The sequence below is a fragment of the Poromitra crassiceps genome (genome assembly GCF_964638095.1).
Source record: "Poromitra crassiceps genome assembly, chromosome: 12".
NCBI lineage: Eukaryota > Metazoa > Chordata > Actinopteri > Beryciformes > Melamphaidae > Poromitra > Poromitra crassiceps.
Genome location: NC_139632.1, coordinates 22878144 through 22895346, shown reverse-complemented (window position 1 = coordinate 22895346; position 17203 = coordinate 22878144). Strand labels below are relative to the sequence as shown.

The following is a 17203-nucleotide window of genomic DNA, read 5'->3' as shown; positions in this document are numbered from 1 at the left end:
TAAATCACCTTGTTTACAGGATTCCTCTTTCAAATCTTGCTTTGTTGTGGCCACGCTTGGCTGCAGCCTCTCTACAATACCCTAAAAAACACAGAGAGCATGTTCAGATCCACACTTCCCTGCAGGCAGGGATGTAAGAGCCTGTCCAAACTTGAGATAATCACCATGAGGAGTTACCCACTCTTTTATTTATTACCATTACATCACTGCCTGCAGAGATAGAAATAAGGGCATGTACAGTTTATCTCATACAGTCCAAGCTGTAAGTTCAACATGTTGCTGGTGATGTGTCAGAGACAGAGTAGTGCCATGCTCAGCTTGTTAGTGCCCCCTACAGTCACTGAAGTGGAACTCCACATTGAAACTATCTTTTCAATCAAAAGTCAGAGAGAATCTGGGGGTTGGATTTACCAGCTGGCTGGGCCTGAGTTCAGCATCCTCAAAGACAATAAGAGGCTGTGTAAAACAAATACAAAACAAATACATTTGAATGAGTCAGAAGTAACAAAGGAATGGCTATAAGTAAGAGGAAACGTGTCAGATTGCCTTACTTCAGGTGTATCAGGGATGTCCTCTTCCTGCTCTATAAAGCCCGGCCGCAGGGTTGGAGGGAGGCTTTTTGGGAGAGGGTAACCGTTCTTGCGAGCCACAATCAAGTGAAAAGCTGTGCAGAACTCAGAGAACGTGAGCGCTCCGTCTCGATCCACATCACTCAATTCCCTAAAGAATACAGAGAAATAAATGAAGATTTACCTGCAAAACTTGAGAGAAGGACTGCACGATTATAGCTAAAATTATCATCCTGGTTGTCAAAATAATAATAATAATAATTCACTGGACTTTTGCTGGATATTGTCATAGTTATTAAACGTGATTATTCGCCTTAGATGATTTGAGAAATAATCAATATATTTTTTACTGCACTTTTGGCATCTTATTGCATAATCATATAGCACATCAACATCTTCAATTTTCAACTACAGTAGACATGCTACATGAAATGAAACATTTCAATATTACAGAAAAGCCCATATTCTATGCTTATTAACATACGACACATGATCAATTGTTCAGTTCTTGAGCATGCAGTAGTGGCAATAATGGTGTCATTATAGATATGAGTAACATTTCCTTGGAAGTTTTATTCTCAAGTCCTCCTCTTTGTTCTAATAAATGGTAAAACCGTTTGAAATAGCATTGTAGTGCATCCTTGTTTTACTTATTTGGGGATGAGTGTGCACGGTTAAGATGAAGCTGCTGTCTGACTCTGTGCTGGGCTGATGCAGACCCAGATGACCCCAGCTAAAGGACAGACAGTGCTATGAGTCAGCAGCACTTACCAAATGTGGGAGAGTTCTGGTATCGGAAGCTTGGACTTTGTGAAGAAGTTCTTTGCAACAGTTCCTAGAAGAGGTAAAGAGGTACACAGTGGTCAAATTGTTTGAAAGAAAACACTTTGCGATACAGCAATTCATTTCAGCATCAGTGCATGAGCCACTACTGCATAAAGCTCAATCTCTGTGTGTAAATTAAGTGTGTGTGTGTGTGTGTGTGGGGGGGGGGTCTGTACCCAGGATGAGAGCCCCCAGGTCAGGCTGCAGGGTTTTGAACTGGTTGGTGTAGTACTCCCGCTGTTCTACTGTGATCCTCCAGGGGTCCTCATCATCAGGGTCGTCCGCTACACCCTGCTGATCCAGCCTGTCCACCGAGAGAGCCTGGGAAGACGCACATATACAGTACATGCAACAGGAAGGATCACATATTCCCATCCCATAGGAAATGAGAGGAGTCTGTCAGATATATTAGTCTGTGAGAGAATGGGGATCCACTGCACCAAACAGTATCATCTGGATATACAGTATACAGTATTGACTTAAACACAGCATTAAAGCTACTGTTTATAAATGTGTGTTGTGATGGCCTTACTCGAAGAGCAGCGGGGGGCTCCACAGTGGGCTTGGTCCCGTAGTTACTGGGTGAGGAGTGCTGCTCCAGCGACATGACAGGCCTGGAGGAGTGTTTGCTTTCATAGGCTGAGGGATGGAGAGACAAACTTGATAAACCTGAGGGCAATATGCAGTGATTTCCAGCCAATAACAGACCTAGAAATTGTTTTTCATTTGAATTCATTCCTTATTGATGAGCACAGGACTTGCATTTCTTGCTATGCTAGTTTCTTGCATCATTTAATTTCCCTAGCAATCTAAGGAAATGAATTGTCGTTTACTGAAACTGGTCCAGGCATGTTGAACTATCATTTTGCTAAAACAAGGAACTGTTCTCTCAAGAGCGCTCACATCTTAAATGAAAAGTGAAACCTTTCAGACAGTTGTCAGTCACCAACCTGCATTAGATTAGGTCAAAGTAGGTAAACCTCTAGCTAAGCTATTTGTATACCTACAGTGAAACCTCAGAAGCTCCAGAGTTTGAAGGACTGCTGCTGCAAAGAAAGGTCATGAAAGAAACGTGATGAACGTCACAACACAATGCTGGCAGGTTTCCCACTTGAAGCTAACTTTTCTGATGTAACCTTCCGTATGCCTATGGCCTGTTTAGTGAACCTTCAAAACAAACAGTTGAGGTATTTGCAGTGTATACTAAGGTCAGATGATCCACAGTTGTTGCCTTACCCATTTGTGAGTCGCCCCCATTTCTCTGCATGTTGTAAGTGTAGCTGCGGTAAGTGGATGGAGAGCGAGGTGGAGAACTGCATGGTGATCGCGGCGGCGACCAAGTTTCCTTTCAATACAAGCACAGAACGTACGTGATTTGGCATAATGCAATAAACAGTATGTGTATACATAAAAAGAATGGCATATTCCCCAAAATATATGAGGTCACTTGATTAGGTACCGTACTCCTAGCGAGTATCTTTTGCCTTCAGAACAATCTGAACTCTTCGAGGTATGGATTCAAGGCAACGTCCCACAGGGAACTTGATCCATGTTGGCTCGATAGCGGCAAATTTCTGCTATGAACATCCCATTTCCCATTGGGCTGAGACTTGGGGAGAGTGCAGGCCAATGACCACCATGTTCCGGAACAATCTTTGAACGATGTGTGCTTCATGGCACGGCACGGCACATTATCCTAGTGGAAGTGTCCATCTACATGTGACAAAGGGCAGCCTATAGCTATGGAGGGATGCACCTGGTCAGCAACAATGTTTAGGTAGGCTGTGGTGTTCAAACAGGATTCGGTTGGTACTAAGGAGCCTAATGTGTGTCAGGAAAGCATTCCCTAAACCATTAATTACACCCTCACCGGCATCTGTGCTGTTGACACCAAGCAGGACGGATCCATGGATTCAGGTCATACACACCAAATTCTGACCCTGCTCACGACCCTCATCCCAGTTTTGGTGATCACTGATGACATCACAACTGCTCAAATGACATCACTTATGACATCATCAATGACCTCACAGTTGCTCAAGTGACATCACTGATGACCTCACAGCCGCTTCGAGTGGCATCACAGTTGGGTGACGACGGTGGGCCAGATGTCCCAATGCGTATGGTCTCATCAGTTGGCATGAGAGGGTCTTTTCTACAGACATGGTGGCACAGCTTGTGGCAGTTCAGGGCTCTGAAATTTACCTTTGATCTCGGTTCCTGTGTTGTCCTCGGGGTTGTGAGTCAGTCAGCCTTTCAAGTGATGTCACTCAAGCAATTGTGATGTCATCAGTGATTCTTCTTCTGTAGTGTTTTATGGCAGTTGGCATCCTTTATGTTGCATTACTGCATCCACTCTTTCCCTACAATCTGTAAAACCTGTTCACTTCGTCTCTCCTCCCAGGACATATTCTTCTATGGTGTTTTATGGCAGCTGGCCTCCCAGGACGTCCTCTGTCATCAGTGATGTCATCAGTGAGAGATATCATCAGTGATGTCACTGCCTGGCAGCCAGATGACGGATGACGTCAAATGTTGTAAAGCACGTTGAATTACCTGCCTCTGTGTATGAAATGTGCTATACAAATAAACTTGCCTTGCCTTGCTTAGAAAAACAAACCTGAGCTGAGCAAGTATCCGATTGCTCATTTGGAATACTTGCTCAGGGTTGCACTCTGCTTCCTTCAGACATCGCCAGATGTAGGCCAGCAGCCAGCCTGGCAAAAAGGTGCACATAATGCATGAAAGCTGGGCGAGACCAGAGAGGCAGACAAACAACGTTACGTCGTTTTTGTCTGTCGTGCATTGAAACAAAATTAATCGAACCAAAACCCCCATACAAAAATCCCATTGACTTTTACATGTAAGAACCTGAAGTGCTAACATCCAGGTCTTCTGGACTCATTCCTGCGGTAAGTCTGTGAGGAAGTTCACCTTTTTGTCTACATTGGCCTCCAGGTGTCTGAAGGCACTCCTGTCTGCTGGGCTCCAGCTGACGCACAGCGCCCCCTGGCTGTCTATGCTTTGCGGGACAGTTGGGTAGCGCATCTCTGACTCACTCTTCAGCCCAACAAATCTGGGTGGAGGTAAATCTGTAGGGGAATCCAAGACAGTGAGTGTTTAATACAGAACAAAGATATAATGTGTATTATTCTGATACAGTAGATTATTATGCTTTTTATATTATCTATCAGTGTGCCTTTAGAATTGGCTTGAAGGTATTAAACAGGATGAGTGTCGCTAACAACCCCCTGTGGTAGTATTGACTTACAGCATCACTGAAACACACTGTGACAAATCTGAAACCTTTGGAAATACGTGTTCTGATAATCCCTCGAGCTGTCATGTGCTAAACTATGTGAAAAACAGATTTCGTCATCGGTCGGGGTGCGACTGATCGTGTGCCCTCGTAATCAGGGCAAACCCACTTAGCCCTTTCCATGCGATTCCCCATTCATCCAGATTAGACCAAATCCAGGCATGTGAAGATAATCACTTGATCCCCTTTTGCGCTCACTCACAAGACGCCTCCGCCCTGAGCAGCAGACTTACTGGCCGGTAGGCTCTCCAGGCGGACGGGCAGACCGGACTGAGCAGCAGCCAGCAACTTCAGAGCCACGTAGAACTGAGCCGTGCCAAAGTACCCCAGCCGCTTCGCTCCGCACACCTCCGTTATCTGTGGAGGATATAAAAGTCATAATCATATTCACATGATCAGTCGAAAGGACCATGCTAAAAACAGTCCTATGCTGAATATGGATGTAGATTTAATCTCAATTTAGTTTTCAGCTTGTAATTTCAAAATGTATCAAGTATGGTCTCACTGCAACATAAAAATTAGGCATTAATAACCATTGTTTTTAATATTTAATGCTGACAAAAGTGATATTCATAACTTCTGGGGTTAACAACTATTAATCACAGTGTTTAGTTGGCAAACTGTTGCTCTTGGCAAATTGACCTGAAGACACAGGACAAGAGTTTTAAATAAATCTAATTATAAGTTCTTACTACCATTTGCCACTTTTCAGGCAAAGCACACATATTCTAGCCAGCACCACGGTAGGCTTCTGCATGTGATTATTATGACCTGTATCTAGATAAGGAGTCATGTAAAATGATGGGATTAACCAACAGAATCGCTAGGAGATACAGCACAGTAGGATCTGTTGAGCCAGCAGCAGGCCCCTCTTGATTAGAGGTACAATGACTACTTTGGGGAGCAAAGACGATTATGATTGTGTGTAGGACAATTAAGGAAAGAATCCACAAAATGTAACTGGAAAAATATTCTACATATCTGAATCTAGTGTTGTGAATTGCAAGTTCACTTTATGGGTTTATAACCATGCGTATAAAGAGTGTGATGTGAGGCCTAGATCTCTCGTGACCAAAAGCACAGCTGGCTCTTTAAACTACTCGAACAAAGGAACCCTGGATAAGTGTAATCCCTCTTTGAGTCACTGAAGTGTTCATGCTAACTGAAAGAGACCATAAAAGAGAATAAGAGATATATCATTATAATAACAACTCAAGTTCTGAATGCTCCCTCTAGGCTGCAGCAATATCTCTGTAGTTACTTAGTATTAGTTTTACTGTAACCTCTACACTGTAGCAAGCAATATATATGTAGTTACTTAGTATTAGTTTTACTGTAACCTCTACGCTGCAGCAATATCTCTGTAGTTACTTAGTATTAGTTTTACTGTAACCTCTAGTCTACACTGTAGCAATATCTCTGTAGTTACTTAGTATTAGTTTTACTGTAACCTCTACACTGTAGCAATATCTCTGTAGTTACTTAGTATTAGTTTTACTGTAACCTCTACACTGTAGCAATATCTCTGTAGTTACTTAGTATTAGTTTTACTGTAACCTCTACACTGCAGCAATATCTCTGTAGTTACTTAGTATTAGTTTTACAGTAACCTCTACACTGTAGCAATATCTCTGTAGTTACTTAGTATTAGTTTTACTGTAACCTCTACACTGCAGCAATATCTCTGTAGTTACTTAGTATTAGTTTTACTGTAATCAGGCGACAGCTAATTGTTTAACCTTCATCAAACTCACTGTGAGATTCACAGAGACTTGTCCTAAATTTACAATGAACAAAAGTTCTCAATCAGACAAAGCAAACCATTATATTAGAGCAGTAATCCCCCAAATTGTAACTGCAATCATCCAGCCATTCACTAGGCCTATGGAACAAAACGCCAACATCAGCTAAACTGAGTGGTACTGTATATCACCGTTAAAACAAGGCCCTGGTTCATAAAGCAGACACAAATATATTTGTTATGCAAGTAAACAACAGAGCTTCCCTTTGAAAACGATTTATATCTTTTCCCTAAAGTCACTTCAGCTGCACTTCATAATAATGAGACCATGTTGTGGAAATCAATGACCCCATGCAGCCAGGACTGTCTGTCTCTTAGGTGGCAGAGTGCCTGGCAGACCACACACAATCCAATAGAGAAAACCTCACACTCTTCTTGTGGCAACAAAGGATTAGAAACAGATTAACGCTGAAGTTCTTGCATAAACAAACCCAAGAATTTGAGTCTGGCTGATATCTAGGCCAAAACAAATGTCTACAGCGGCGTGCAGCGGCGTGCAGCAGACGTGCACATGGCACAATTGGCACATGCACACGCTGTAGAAAAGGTGCGGTTTGCAGTCACAGGGGTGTGATAGGCTTAGAGGGGAATATTTGCTGCTATGTGTGGAGGGAGATGTGAGCGTGGTACAGAATGACAGGGGTGTCGTTAATACCCATCGTCTAATGAGGTTGGGAGGTGGGGGAGGAGGGCGAGGCTCATATCGCTTTATGAGACATTATTTCTGCTTGACCTGCATTGTATTCATTCAACAGCTTTCAGAGAGACATAAGGATCATAACAACTACTGTCCAGTGAAAGGCAGAGGAGATGGTAGTGGGGCATCGTACCTAGAGTGCTGGGGAGTGTGCCCTAAGGTCACTGGCCAGAAACACTGTAGGGATTGTTTCAGCGAAGGCCTTGTGTAACCAGACAGGAAAGTCAGATCTATAGCCTGACGGGGGAAGGTTATTTTAAGAACATGGGAAGAAATGCCCAAAAAACCCACCTCTGCATACACCAGTGAGTGGCGTTACTTTTCTGAAAGCAATGAATCATACGCTGTTGACCAAGAGAAGGATAAAATCCAGCTAGAATGGAAACCACGGGGTTATGGTTTCATTCATATCCTGAAATGTAATTAAGCTGCTGGATATGTGACACATCTCAGTCAGCAGCACTGAATTTGCGATTTTTGATCTTCTTCTTTTACTTTGCAGTAGACTAGATGGTTAGGTGTATCTGGATATGAGTTGAATCTGTAAGTTCCCCCCTATTTAGCAGGATGTCGTAATGAAATAAAAACTATTGTTATTCATAGAGAACAACAAACAGCCTAAATTATACTAGCTCCTGTGTGATACCACATACTTTGTGTTTGCCAGATTCAGTATCAGTAAAGCACAGAAAAGCAGGCAGCCAAGATCATTGTGCCTTTAAGGGACTGTAGCTAGCAATATGTGGCACTATGTGACCTGCAGGTGACATCACCACCACTAGAGCCGAGTTGCGTTCAGGAGAATGATCTCTCCATCGCCGGCGGGGCCACACCCTATTCAGACAGACAGGTTCCTCAGCTATCTCTAAATACATCATTACATGTCCCCAAGCTTGTCACTATGCGCTGAGGTGGCAGCAGCACAAACACACAAGACTTGAACGTCGAATCGGCAAAACATCGAAAGAACATACATTTAACAGACTTTTTTTTTCACTTGTTGACAATGTTGATTGTTTTTAGAGACATCAGATTTTTTTTTTCTTCTTTTCTTTCATCTTGTATCAAATCTAGATTCAAGGTAGTGAGAAATGACAGAGAAAAACAGCAGACACTTAACGTTAAATCTCAATACATATTACATAATAGGCAACATCCAAAAAGAATTACCGTACATTGTGTCTTCTAAATGGCAGTGGCCAATATCATGCTTAGATGCTAAAAAAAAGTATGGGAACAGTTTTCCCTATGAACACAATCTCAGTCAATAAGGGTGACCAAAAGTCTCTGCTCTAAGCCCATGTAATCAGCATAGCAATTGATTTCATTGCAGAGTTGTGTGTGTGGGAAGCTGCCTGCTGCCTGGAGTGTGTTGGCTTCGCAGAGTGCAGTGACAGCTCAGCAGGAGGAGCCTCGTGCTCCAACTACATATTGACTCTAAACACAGGCCGCACATGTCACCATCTCCACTCCATACATCTGATCTCATGTTTCTGATCCACATCCACACAGGCTCTGTTAGTCAAGAATCAAGACATTTCAAAAATATTGGTGAAAATTCCCCTCATTTTAACAAATCGTTAGGAGAGTTACACTCTTCCCATGATTTGCCCATAGGGATGTCAGCATAGTGGTGTAGTGGTGCCTGGGAGAAGTGTGTATACTCTTAATTTATGCCCCACAGCAAAGCATACATTGAATTCCCTGTGTTATTAACAGTGATGTAAATGTAAGACTACTCTTGCATATTAAATTCACCCAAAGGTGGGCCAGAAGTATTTACACATGGTCACGTAACTTCTACTGCTTGACTTAAGGGAGTGAGGATCATTACCAACATGGAGAAGTGTTTTCAGATAACCACATAGCTCTGCCTCTGACATAGCTCCTTATCACAAAGATGCCAGTTAGGAGATGGGCACCACTTTTATGGCATCAACCACATCTTTAGCAAAACCAAGAATCCAGGCTCTGTCAAACAGATCAGTGCATGCATTCAGAAGTTACAAGACTGATGGCTGTCTAGAGGTGACTTTTTAAATATATTCAGTTTAACTCAAAGACAATATAGGCTGCACCACTGTTATTTAGCTAAAGCTCAGAGTGAATCAAACAGCAATACAGCTACATACAGTGTAGGCCTGCACTCTCCTTGCCCTGCTAGGCAATAGTTAGACATTTAGAAGTAGGAATACTCAATGCCGACTGAAAAAGAAGTAGGTACAGTATACTCTGTCTATACCTGTGTATACCCTGTACACACCAATGGATGTCAGTAAAAAGGGACACACTTCAATTTGTTAATGTGCTACCAGGAAAAGCAAATCACAAGTCACAGTATCCATGATTATCTAGTTGCAAAAGCCATCTAAAAGACAATCAAAACAACTGGTGTTAGAGATGAATGGTGGATTTATCTGTTGGACTTAGAACAGAAATGGACATCCTGAGCATTTCATCTCAGAAGGACTCAAGGACAAACTGACTCTGATGAGAGAGCATAATATGTTTACATTGCACAACAGGATCTTGTTATCTCATTATCTGTAGTCAAACACCTTCTGAATTTAAAACGTCACTCGCCCAGCCCAGACCGCGAAGCTACAACTAAAAGTGGTCCAATGATAGCACAACCGCTAACTCATCAAAAACCCTAAAGGAAATACTTAACGAGCCTGTGACGCCGTGTGACATAAACGGCCCAGATGTCAGTGAGTGAGCGTGCAGGCATCCTGCAGCAGCGTTGGAGGCCATGTGTCAGTCACCTCTGTGCTGTGGCGTGGCTCCAGGCTGGACAGGAAGGAAGCCCGGCTCTCTGCCACGCTTCCTGACAGCACACAGAGACACAATAGGCTGCTATCACCGGGAGGCTGCCGGGCCCCTCGGGACCAGCTCGGGACACTGTGTGGCGTGAATAGGGCCACTACCTGCTGTGTTCATGTGCTGCTGAAAAAACAGTTGCATCTCTGCCATGGGTCAGGACTTCTAATGATGGACACTGATGTGTTAGTTCTGTGTTAGGACCAATGAAAAACATTTTCGCAGTACTACTGTTATTGTTTTTAACACCAAGTACACGTCTGATATCGTCCCATGAAAATAAACCAGAGAGTCAGGTGACCCGGTCCGGACACAGTCTAGGTAGGGTGTCTATTGGGAAATGGTGGAAATCTCATCACTTAGTTGCAGTTTGGCCAGGTTTGAATCAGATTCACAGACTTGTATGACAAGAATGTGAAGGCTTCAGTGAATAAATTTAGTAGGTTGGAAACTCGAGTCAAAACAGAGGAGGTTTTTGCATACCAGACTCTGGCAGGTATAAGTATATCAACTTGACACTAGAAAAATTCTCCAGTCCTGTAGATTGTCTCCTATCTCCCACTGTGACAAGTAAATACACTTGCTACTGTGCAATCTAGTGCAGTTGGCTATATGAGTATTGAATGACTTCACTACAAATAGTGTTGTATGATGCAGACAACACACACACACACACACACACACACACACACACACACACACACACACACACACACACACCCTACTTGTGAGTATATTCCCTGTGTGACAGAGGAGGGAGAAGAGAGGGTATCACACACACACACACACACACACACACACGCGCGCGCGCGCGCGCACGCGCGCGCACACACACACACACACACACACACACACACACACACACACACACACACACACACACACACACCTCATTACGACAATGCACTGACTGTCTGCACTATACCATTATGACTTGGCACATGATGGTGTATGATCGGCTATTCATTGGGATCATTGACTGTAGTCTCCTGCGGATCACAGCGGGAGCCGCAGTTCTCACCCGTTCAGGCTTGACAGACACATGTGATGATGTCCAAGCAAGCAAGCGCAGATGTGCAATACTAGGCTATATACCGTAGTAGGCTAACATAGTAATACTCACTTGATGCAAGGCTTCGGGGGGCAGCTGGGACGCCTTGAACAGCTCTCCCACTTTGCTGGCCGATAGTTTCCCTGAAGAGTCAGCTTGGCACAGATTGTGGAGACCTGAGTAATATCTCTGCTCATTTTCATTTAGGGAAATGAAACTCCCTCCAGACGCCACACCGGATTCCTGATCCATTCCCAGGCTGACGCATGGATTTACCGGCGGCTCAGATCACTCCATTCCCCCCTTTCTTTCTCTCTCTCTCTCCCGACCGACCGACCACCGTCTCTCGTTACATTAGGTCGGATGAGGGATTGGCAAGAGGAGGGCGAAATCACCTCCGACACCGACAAGCAGGGTTCTCTCTGTGAAGACTGCCTGCTTGGCTTCTCCACTACTGCTTGGCTGATTGTAGCACTTACCGCCCTGCGCCATGTGGGGGCGCTAGAGCAGCGGAATAAGAAGACAACACTGAAGACACGAGACGAAGACAGTGCCTCCTACAGAGCGCAACGCGCACATCCATTGCCAGCGTGCCCATCTGTACACAGGTGCTGCTTTGGGAAGCAGCAGACCGCCCTGATCCACCAGCTGTGGACATCACCCAGGTTGGATGGGACAAGAAGGAAGGAGAGCATCCCCAATAACCCACCAAAAAAAACATTTCAATATTGGTCCAAATTCAGTTGCTGAATTCTTTATGCGAATATGTTAATTAATGCTAATTATGTGCAAATTGCCCAACATATGCTGTGATTTCATTCCCACAATGTAATTGGATTCACCATTAACTATTTAGCCTACCTGAACAGTTTAATGTTATGTATCATTGTAATCATTGACCATCAAAACATAGACATCACATTTTCTTTGTTATCATGTGTGGCTCAGGAGATAGCCTATGATGCAAAACACATAATTTGGTTATGGTGGAAAGTAAAATGGCCGCCATGGCCACCACAAGGCGTTGGCCACATAGCTCCCTTTCTGAAAATGTTCAGAGCCCCAAACTGTACAGGTACAACAAGTTTTATGCTTTTATGAAAAAGTGAACATAATTTTCACATAATGGCCTGGACGGCCAGTGACTGAAAATTCAGTTTTCTCTGATTTGAGGTATAGTGCAGAATTTTGGCCACAAGAAGTGTAATTTTTGAATTAGGAAGTTCGTCTTGGACTCAAATGAACTTGGCCAGTTTTCTAAATACAAGTAGGCTAATGAAGTGATATTCACCATAAAGTGCTGGAAAATAATAATTTTTGATGAGAATTTGTAAGTGCAGCAAGCCCCAGAATCCTATTTTGCTACAGCACTTGCCCGTAAGTTTCAGCATACTTCCTGCAAGATTTCATACATGCATGACTATTTATGCCATTGCAGTACTACCTTAATATTTGCATTTACATAATTTCACCAGAAGCATGTCCAAAAAAGTTTTTTGGGGAGCCCCTGAGACCAAACGGCCCCGAGTTGAAGGTGGCCCTTATGCAGTTGTGATGGCCTAACGTATAGGATAACAGCCTATTGGAATATTTCTGCATACTGGGGTCCCTTAAACAGTCTTGGAATTACATAAATTGGGTATGGAAAACTGAGACTCTTTGGTAGCCATTTCATTGTAGTGAGACCATTTTTCGAAACTTGACCTCACTGTATAAAATAATAAAAATTTGTTTTTAGTATTGTGTCTTACATTTTTATGCGTGTTGAGATAATGACAATGTGATGCTCTGAGAAATTGAGCAGAAAGGCTCAAAGCGTTACAGTTATGCAGTGCAAACACTAAAAGATTTACTTTGTCTTTGGGTTTGTAAAATATTTTTTTTTTCTTACAGAAATGACACATCATACAGGCAATGCCACCACACTGTGTTAATCCGGGCCTGACTGTATTTAACACAACACAACACACAACACAACACACTACATTACACTACACTACACTCAACACTATGTTACTGCAACCAATATAGTCACACTACTTTTTACATAATAAAAAGCTTATGTCTTATCATCTGTGACAGGAAGTGGTTCAAGCCGATTCCTACATCTCAATCAAATGTTTTCAAGCGGTTTATTGGTGTTGTCTGAAAACGATTACCAGTATAACATTTTATGGGAGCAAAAGATCATTTACTAGAGGAGAGCGATTTTATGTGCCTAGCTGCAATCTGGATTTTAAACTGTGTATGTTATGTATCTAAGATAAAATAATTTTGGATTGAAAATCAGTAGCCTGTATAGTAGGAGAGAGACTTAGCCACATACTTTTGCTTGAGAATGTGTCAACTTATCTTATTTCCATCAATGGCTGATTTAGACAGCCTTGACAACAAAGCACGGTGGTTGAAAAATTAACTCCATTGTAAGAATGACTGTCAGGGCAAAATGGATGATTAACTTTAACACTGGATGTTTACCTGGGGTATCCAAGTTTCATTGTAATTGTCTATTGTTTTTAACAACTTTTAAAATATTTGCTCAGACAGAGGAAGTACAAATTTCAATATGATCTTTGTAATTTCAGCACCAGTTTATATTCTGATCTAACTAATGTGTTTATATGGACACTAACAAGGTGTGGGCCACCAATCTACTATGGGAAATGTACTTGACATAATTAAACAATTTATGTCCTACATCACATAATAAAACAGGCTAACGAAGTGTGTGAGTGGCTCCATCTTTGACCATGACCACGTTTATGGCTTAAGAATTCCAGTAGAGGGAGGGAGCAAGCAAGCCTATCTGGTAATAAATGGCAAGAACTGGCACATTCAAACTGACACCAGTAACTAGGCATGACAAACAAGGCAAACACAAACACTAAATAGAAAACTATGGCATTTGAAGTCGATGCTTGTCAGTTATAAGTGCCTTATTATATAATGGATAGGAATTAACTGAATTAATTACAACTTTGTGCATAATCTATAGACCTGTTGCATGAGTTTAATGTGCTGAGTTGAGTGCATATGTAAAAAAAAAAAAGAAAAGAAAAAAGCAACAGATCAGCATTCTGTAACCTCATAAACTTGCTGCTAGATATGGTCAGACGTGCCACTTGGCCAATTTGAACAATTGGTCTGATACAATCTGTGTGTTTCTGTTGGAAGAAAAAAATGGAACGATGTTGCTACTCTGCATAAAAGCGTCTGGCACGTCCAATGGCTAAGTCATATACTGTAGCAGCTTACGCCGGCCGCTGAGTAAACAGGACTTTTCTCCAGGTCTGCCTCTCACTCATTATCAGACCTATCTGGGTCCTCAGAGGCTTGAGCAAATAGCAGCATTTTCACTACAGCAACCACTTCACTGTTTCCATGTAGCTAGTCTTCCACTGACGGCAGGTTGGCCTTTTGACAAGCACTGGAGCCAGGAACCTGGAAGCTGCTGTTCAGGTGTGTCATAGCTTAACCATTAAACCCACAGGCTTCTCCATCCAGTTCCTCTGCTGACCTCCTCAGATTCTTGGCCACTGGGACTTTGACACAGCTATAGCAGCATTTTGTCTTATTTCACTTCTTCTCCTCAGAGGTGATGTTGAAGATCTTACTCCTGCTCTGCCTGGCACCAGCCTTGGCACAACAGCTCTGTGTGCAAGGTAAGTGATCCTTGGTCAGTCCTCTTCGTCGTAGGGATTTTTCTCTAGTATTGCTACTCAAAAATAATATTGTACACATTTGGCTTAATATGTTTTATTTCCCTTTGATCCCTTAGGTGTATTTTTACCAATATAAAATATGCATTTATTTACAATAATATATAGTTCAATAGTGTTTCTTTGCTTATCTCCTTGCTGCCTCTCAACTCCTATGTGGAATGCAGCTGCCATTCTTTGTAACTAGAGCAACATTGGATTTAGCACATAGCTCAAATCTTAGCCGTCATTAAACTGGCTTCCATTAGAGTTCAGAAGGGATCCTGAATGTGCTGTGCTAGTCTGCATGATAGACTTTAATGACTCTGTGAGCAAACGGCACAGGCAAGGCATTACTGCTGATCAAAGGTTTTATATTAAAACCAGACTTTTGCAGCTGGGGCCTCAGATTTTGGAACACCTTACACCTTGCTTAGATGAAATGACGTGTTCTCCTCACAGTGCTCATGTTTAAGTCAACAGCTGTAACAGTCTTTGTTGAGAGTTAACATTGTAAATGTGTATGCACAGGGCAGCTTTCTCAGCATGGACACTTTTACCACGTATATGCCTACATGTTACCCTGTATTTGAAATACTGTACATGACATAAATTCAGGACATTTTGCAGAGATTCATGTCATTTATGTCTTATTTGTATAGACTCTACAGATGGCTACAAAGTCCGACTCAGCATCAAAACTGCCTTGGGAGACCAAGCTGTATGTACTGTACATTATCAAGCATTATATCATGATTGTTTATATTTGAAATCTATTTAGGCCTATAATTTCCTATCCTTCATCAACTGTCTATCCATACAAGACTTACAAATAGTAATATACTAATTACTGCCCATAACTCATTTCAAATGAATGTGACTACTTATTATGAGGACAAGGTCCAACTGATGGTCAAGCAACCTTGACGGTTCTTTCTCAAGAGAGCAGGGTTATATAATGTTTTGTTTATTGGTATTACAGTATGAATGGAATGAAGATGAAATGTTCCTTTTCCGAGCAACTCTGGCTTTTGCCATGAGAAGATGCCTCAAGGAGGATTTCAAGTAAGAATTCAATGTGTTTATAAAACAGGCATGAGAACTATAATGACATCTCAAATTAAACCAATGACACATGTAACGATACTGACATGGCAACTGCCTTGTGGAACCTCACCAGTGTGTCCAGCATCGTTGTGTGTGATGAGACTCCGAGGGTGTCCTTCTGGTTCGTGGTGGTGTCACCTCAGAATGCGGCACGCCTTGTTGAGAAGGCAAAGGTGGAGAATGCTGTAAGGTAATGAACGACATTAAGAGATGATTCTGCTTTTCAGTTCAAGGGTTTGAACCTGGCTCCTCTTGTTGAAGAGCGGCCTTCCTATTCACTATGCAACCATGCTGCCCAAATCACATTTCAACATCCAATATTTCAACTGCCAAACAACCAGTGAATCTAGATAATTCTCAAAATATGAGCTACACTATTGTTACTCTGTGCTGTTACAATTGTCCATCATTAGTATTGCAGCAGACTGTATAAAAACCTGATCTGGAATATACTGTATGTACATTTGGCAAACAACTCCACTTGGGTAAGTGGTACCATCCCGGCACAGAAATGGGACTTTGTCTGTTGTCTGTCTGTCTGTCAGTCAGTCAGTCAGTCAGTCAGTCAGTCAGTCAGTCAGTCAGTCAGTCAGTCAGTCAGTCAGTCAGTCAGTCAGTCAGTTTGTCTGTCTGTCTGTCTGTCTGTCTGTCTGTCTGTCTGTCTGTCTATCTATCTATCTATCTATCTATCTATCTATCTATCTATCTATCCTATTTATATTTTATATTTTATTTATATAACTCAAAAGGCTCAAGCCTGGTGAAAGCTTGATTCATATTAATTGTGCACAGTTAATATAAAAAACATGTCAATAACCCAGTGTGGTTTCTTGCAGATTGATGATGCCCATACTGAATCTAAGCTTCTTTCTGTCCAACAGACAGTCCAGGCATCGCATCAACAATGCCTTTCTGCTGACAGATCGCACCCTGGAGTTTGTCGGTATCAATCCCACCTTCGCAGCCCCAGTCAGCCCTGGCACCGCTCCATGGCTCATTGTGTTTGGGGTGGTCATGGGTGCAGTATGTGCTGGCATCATCGCTATGCTTGTGTTTTCTCAGGTCCAAAAGAGACGGTGAGATTATTATTTTTTGGATGCAATATCATTCATCATTTTGTAAATATATACATGTGATTATTGAGTTTGGTCAATCTTGTACCTGTCTAATCCTTATTCAGCAAAAAGAAGATCGAAGGTGAGGACGATGAAGAAGAGGCACGGGTGAAAGCGGTGGAGAAAGGCATTGCATGTGAGAACCAGGATGGTGTTTACAACAGAGGATTCTCAGATGAGGAGCGATTCACACAGATGTAA

At 42.4% G+C, this 17203-nt stretch overlaps 2 protein-coding genes across 2 annotated transcripts in view; one reads left to right on the top strand and one right to left on the bottom strand.

Annotated features, from left to right (window-relative positions):
* reps2 (RALBP1 associated Eps domain containing 2) overlaps positions 1–11507 on the bottom strand; it is a 23172-nt gene extending 11665 nt beyond the window's left edge. Inside the window, exons 1-10 of the mRNA XM_083647275.1 lie at positions 11155–11507; positions 4947–5070; positions 4329–4486; positions 2631–2739; positions 1927–2033; positions 1571–1715; positions 1341–1404; positions 552–720; positions 412–456; positions 9–81 (exon numbers count right to left, since the gene is read on the bottom strand). Of these exons, the coding sequence (XP_083503401.1) occupies positions 9–81; positions 412–456; positions 552–720; positions 1341–1404; positions 1571–1715; positions 1927–2033; positions 2631–2739; positions 4329–4486; positions 4947–5070; positions 11155–11334 (1174 nt within the window). The 5' untranslated portion in view covers positions 11335–11507. The remainder of the gene's footprint in view (positions 1–8; positions 82–411; positions 457–551; positions 721–1340; positions 1405–1570; positions 1716–1926; positions 2034–2630; positions 2740–4328; positions 4487–4946; positions 5071–11154) is intronic.
* cltrn (collectrin, amino acid transport regulator) lies at positions 11446–17203 on the top strand (the record flags this gene model as incomplete). Its single annotated transcript, XM_083647274.1, has 7 exons — positions 11446–11632; positions 14676–14744; positions 15443–15501; positions 15763–15845; positions 15961–16077; positions 16769–16963; positions 17068–17203. The coding sequence occupies 7 exons, from the start codon at positions 11446–11448 to the stop codon at positions 17201–17203; spliced, it is 846 nt and encodes a 281-aa protein (XP_083503400.1).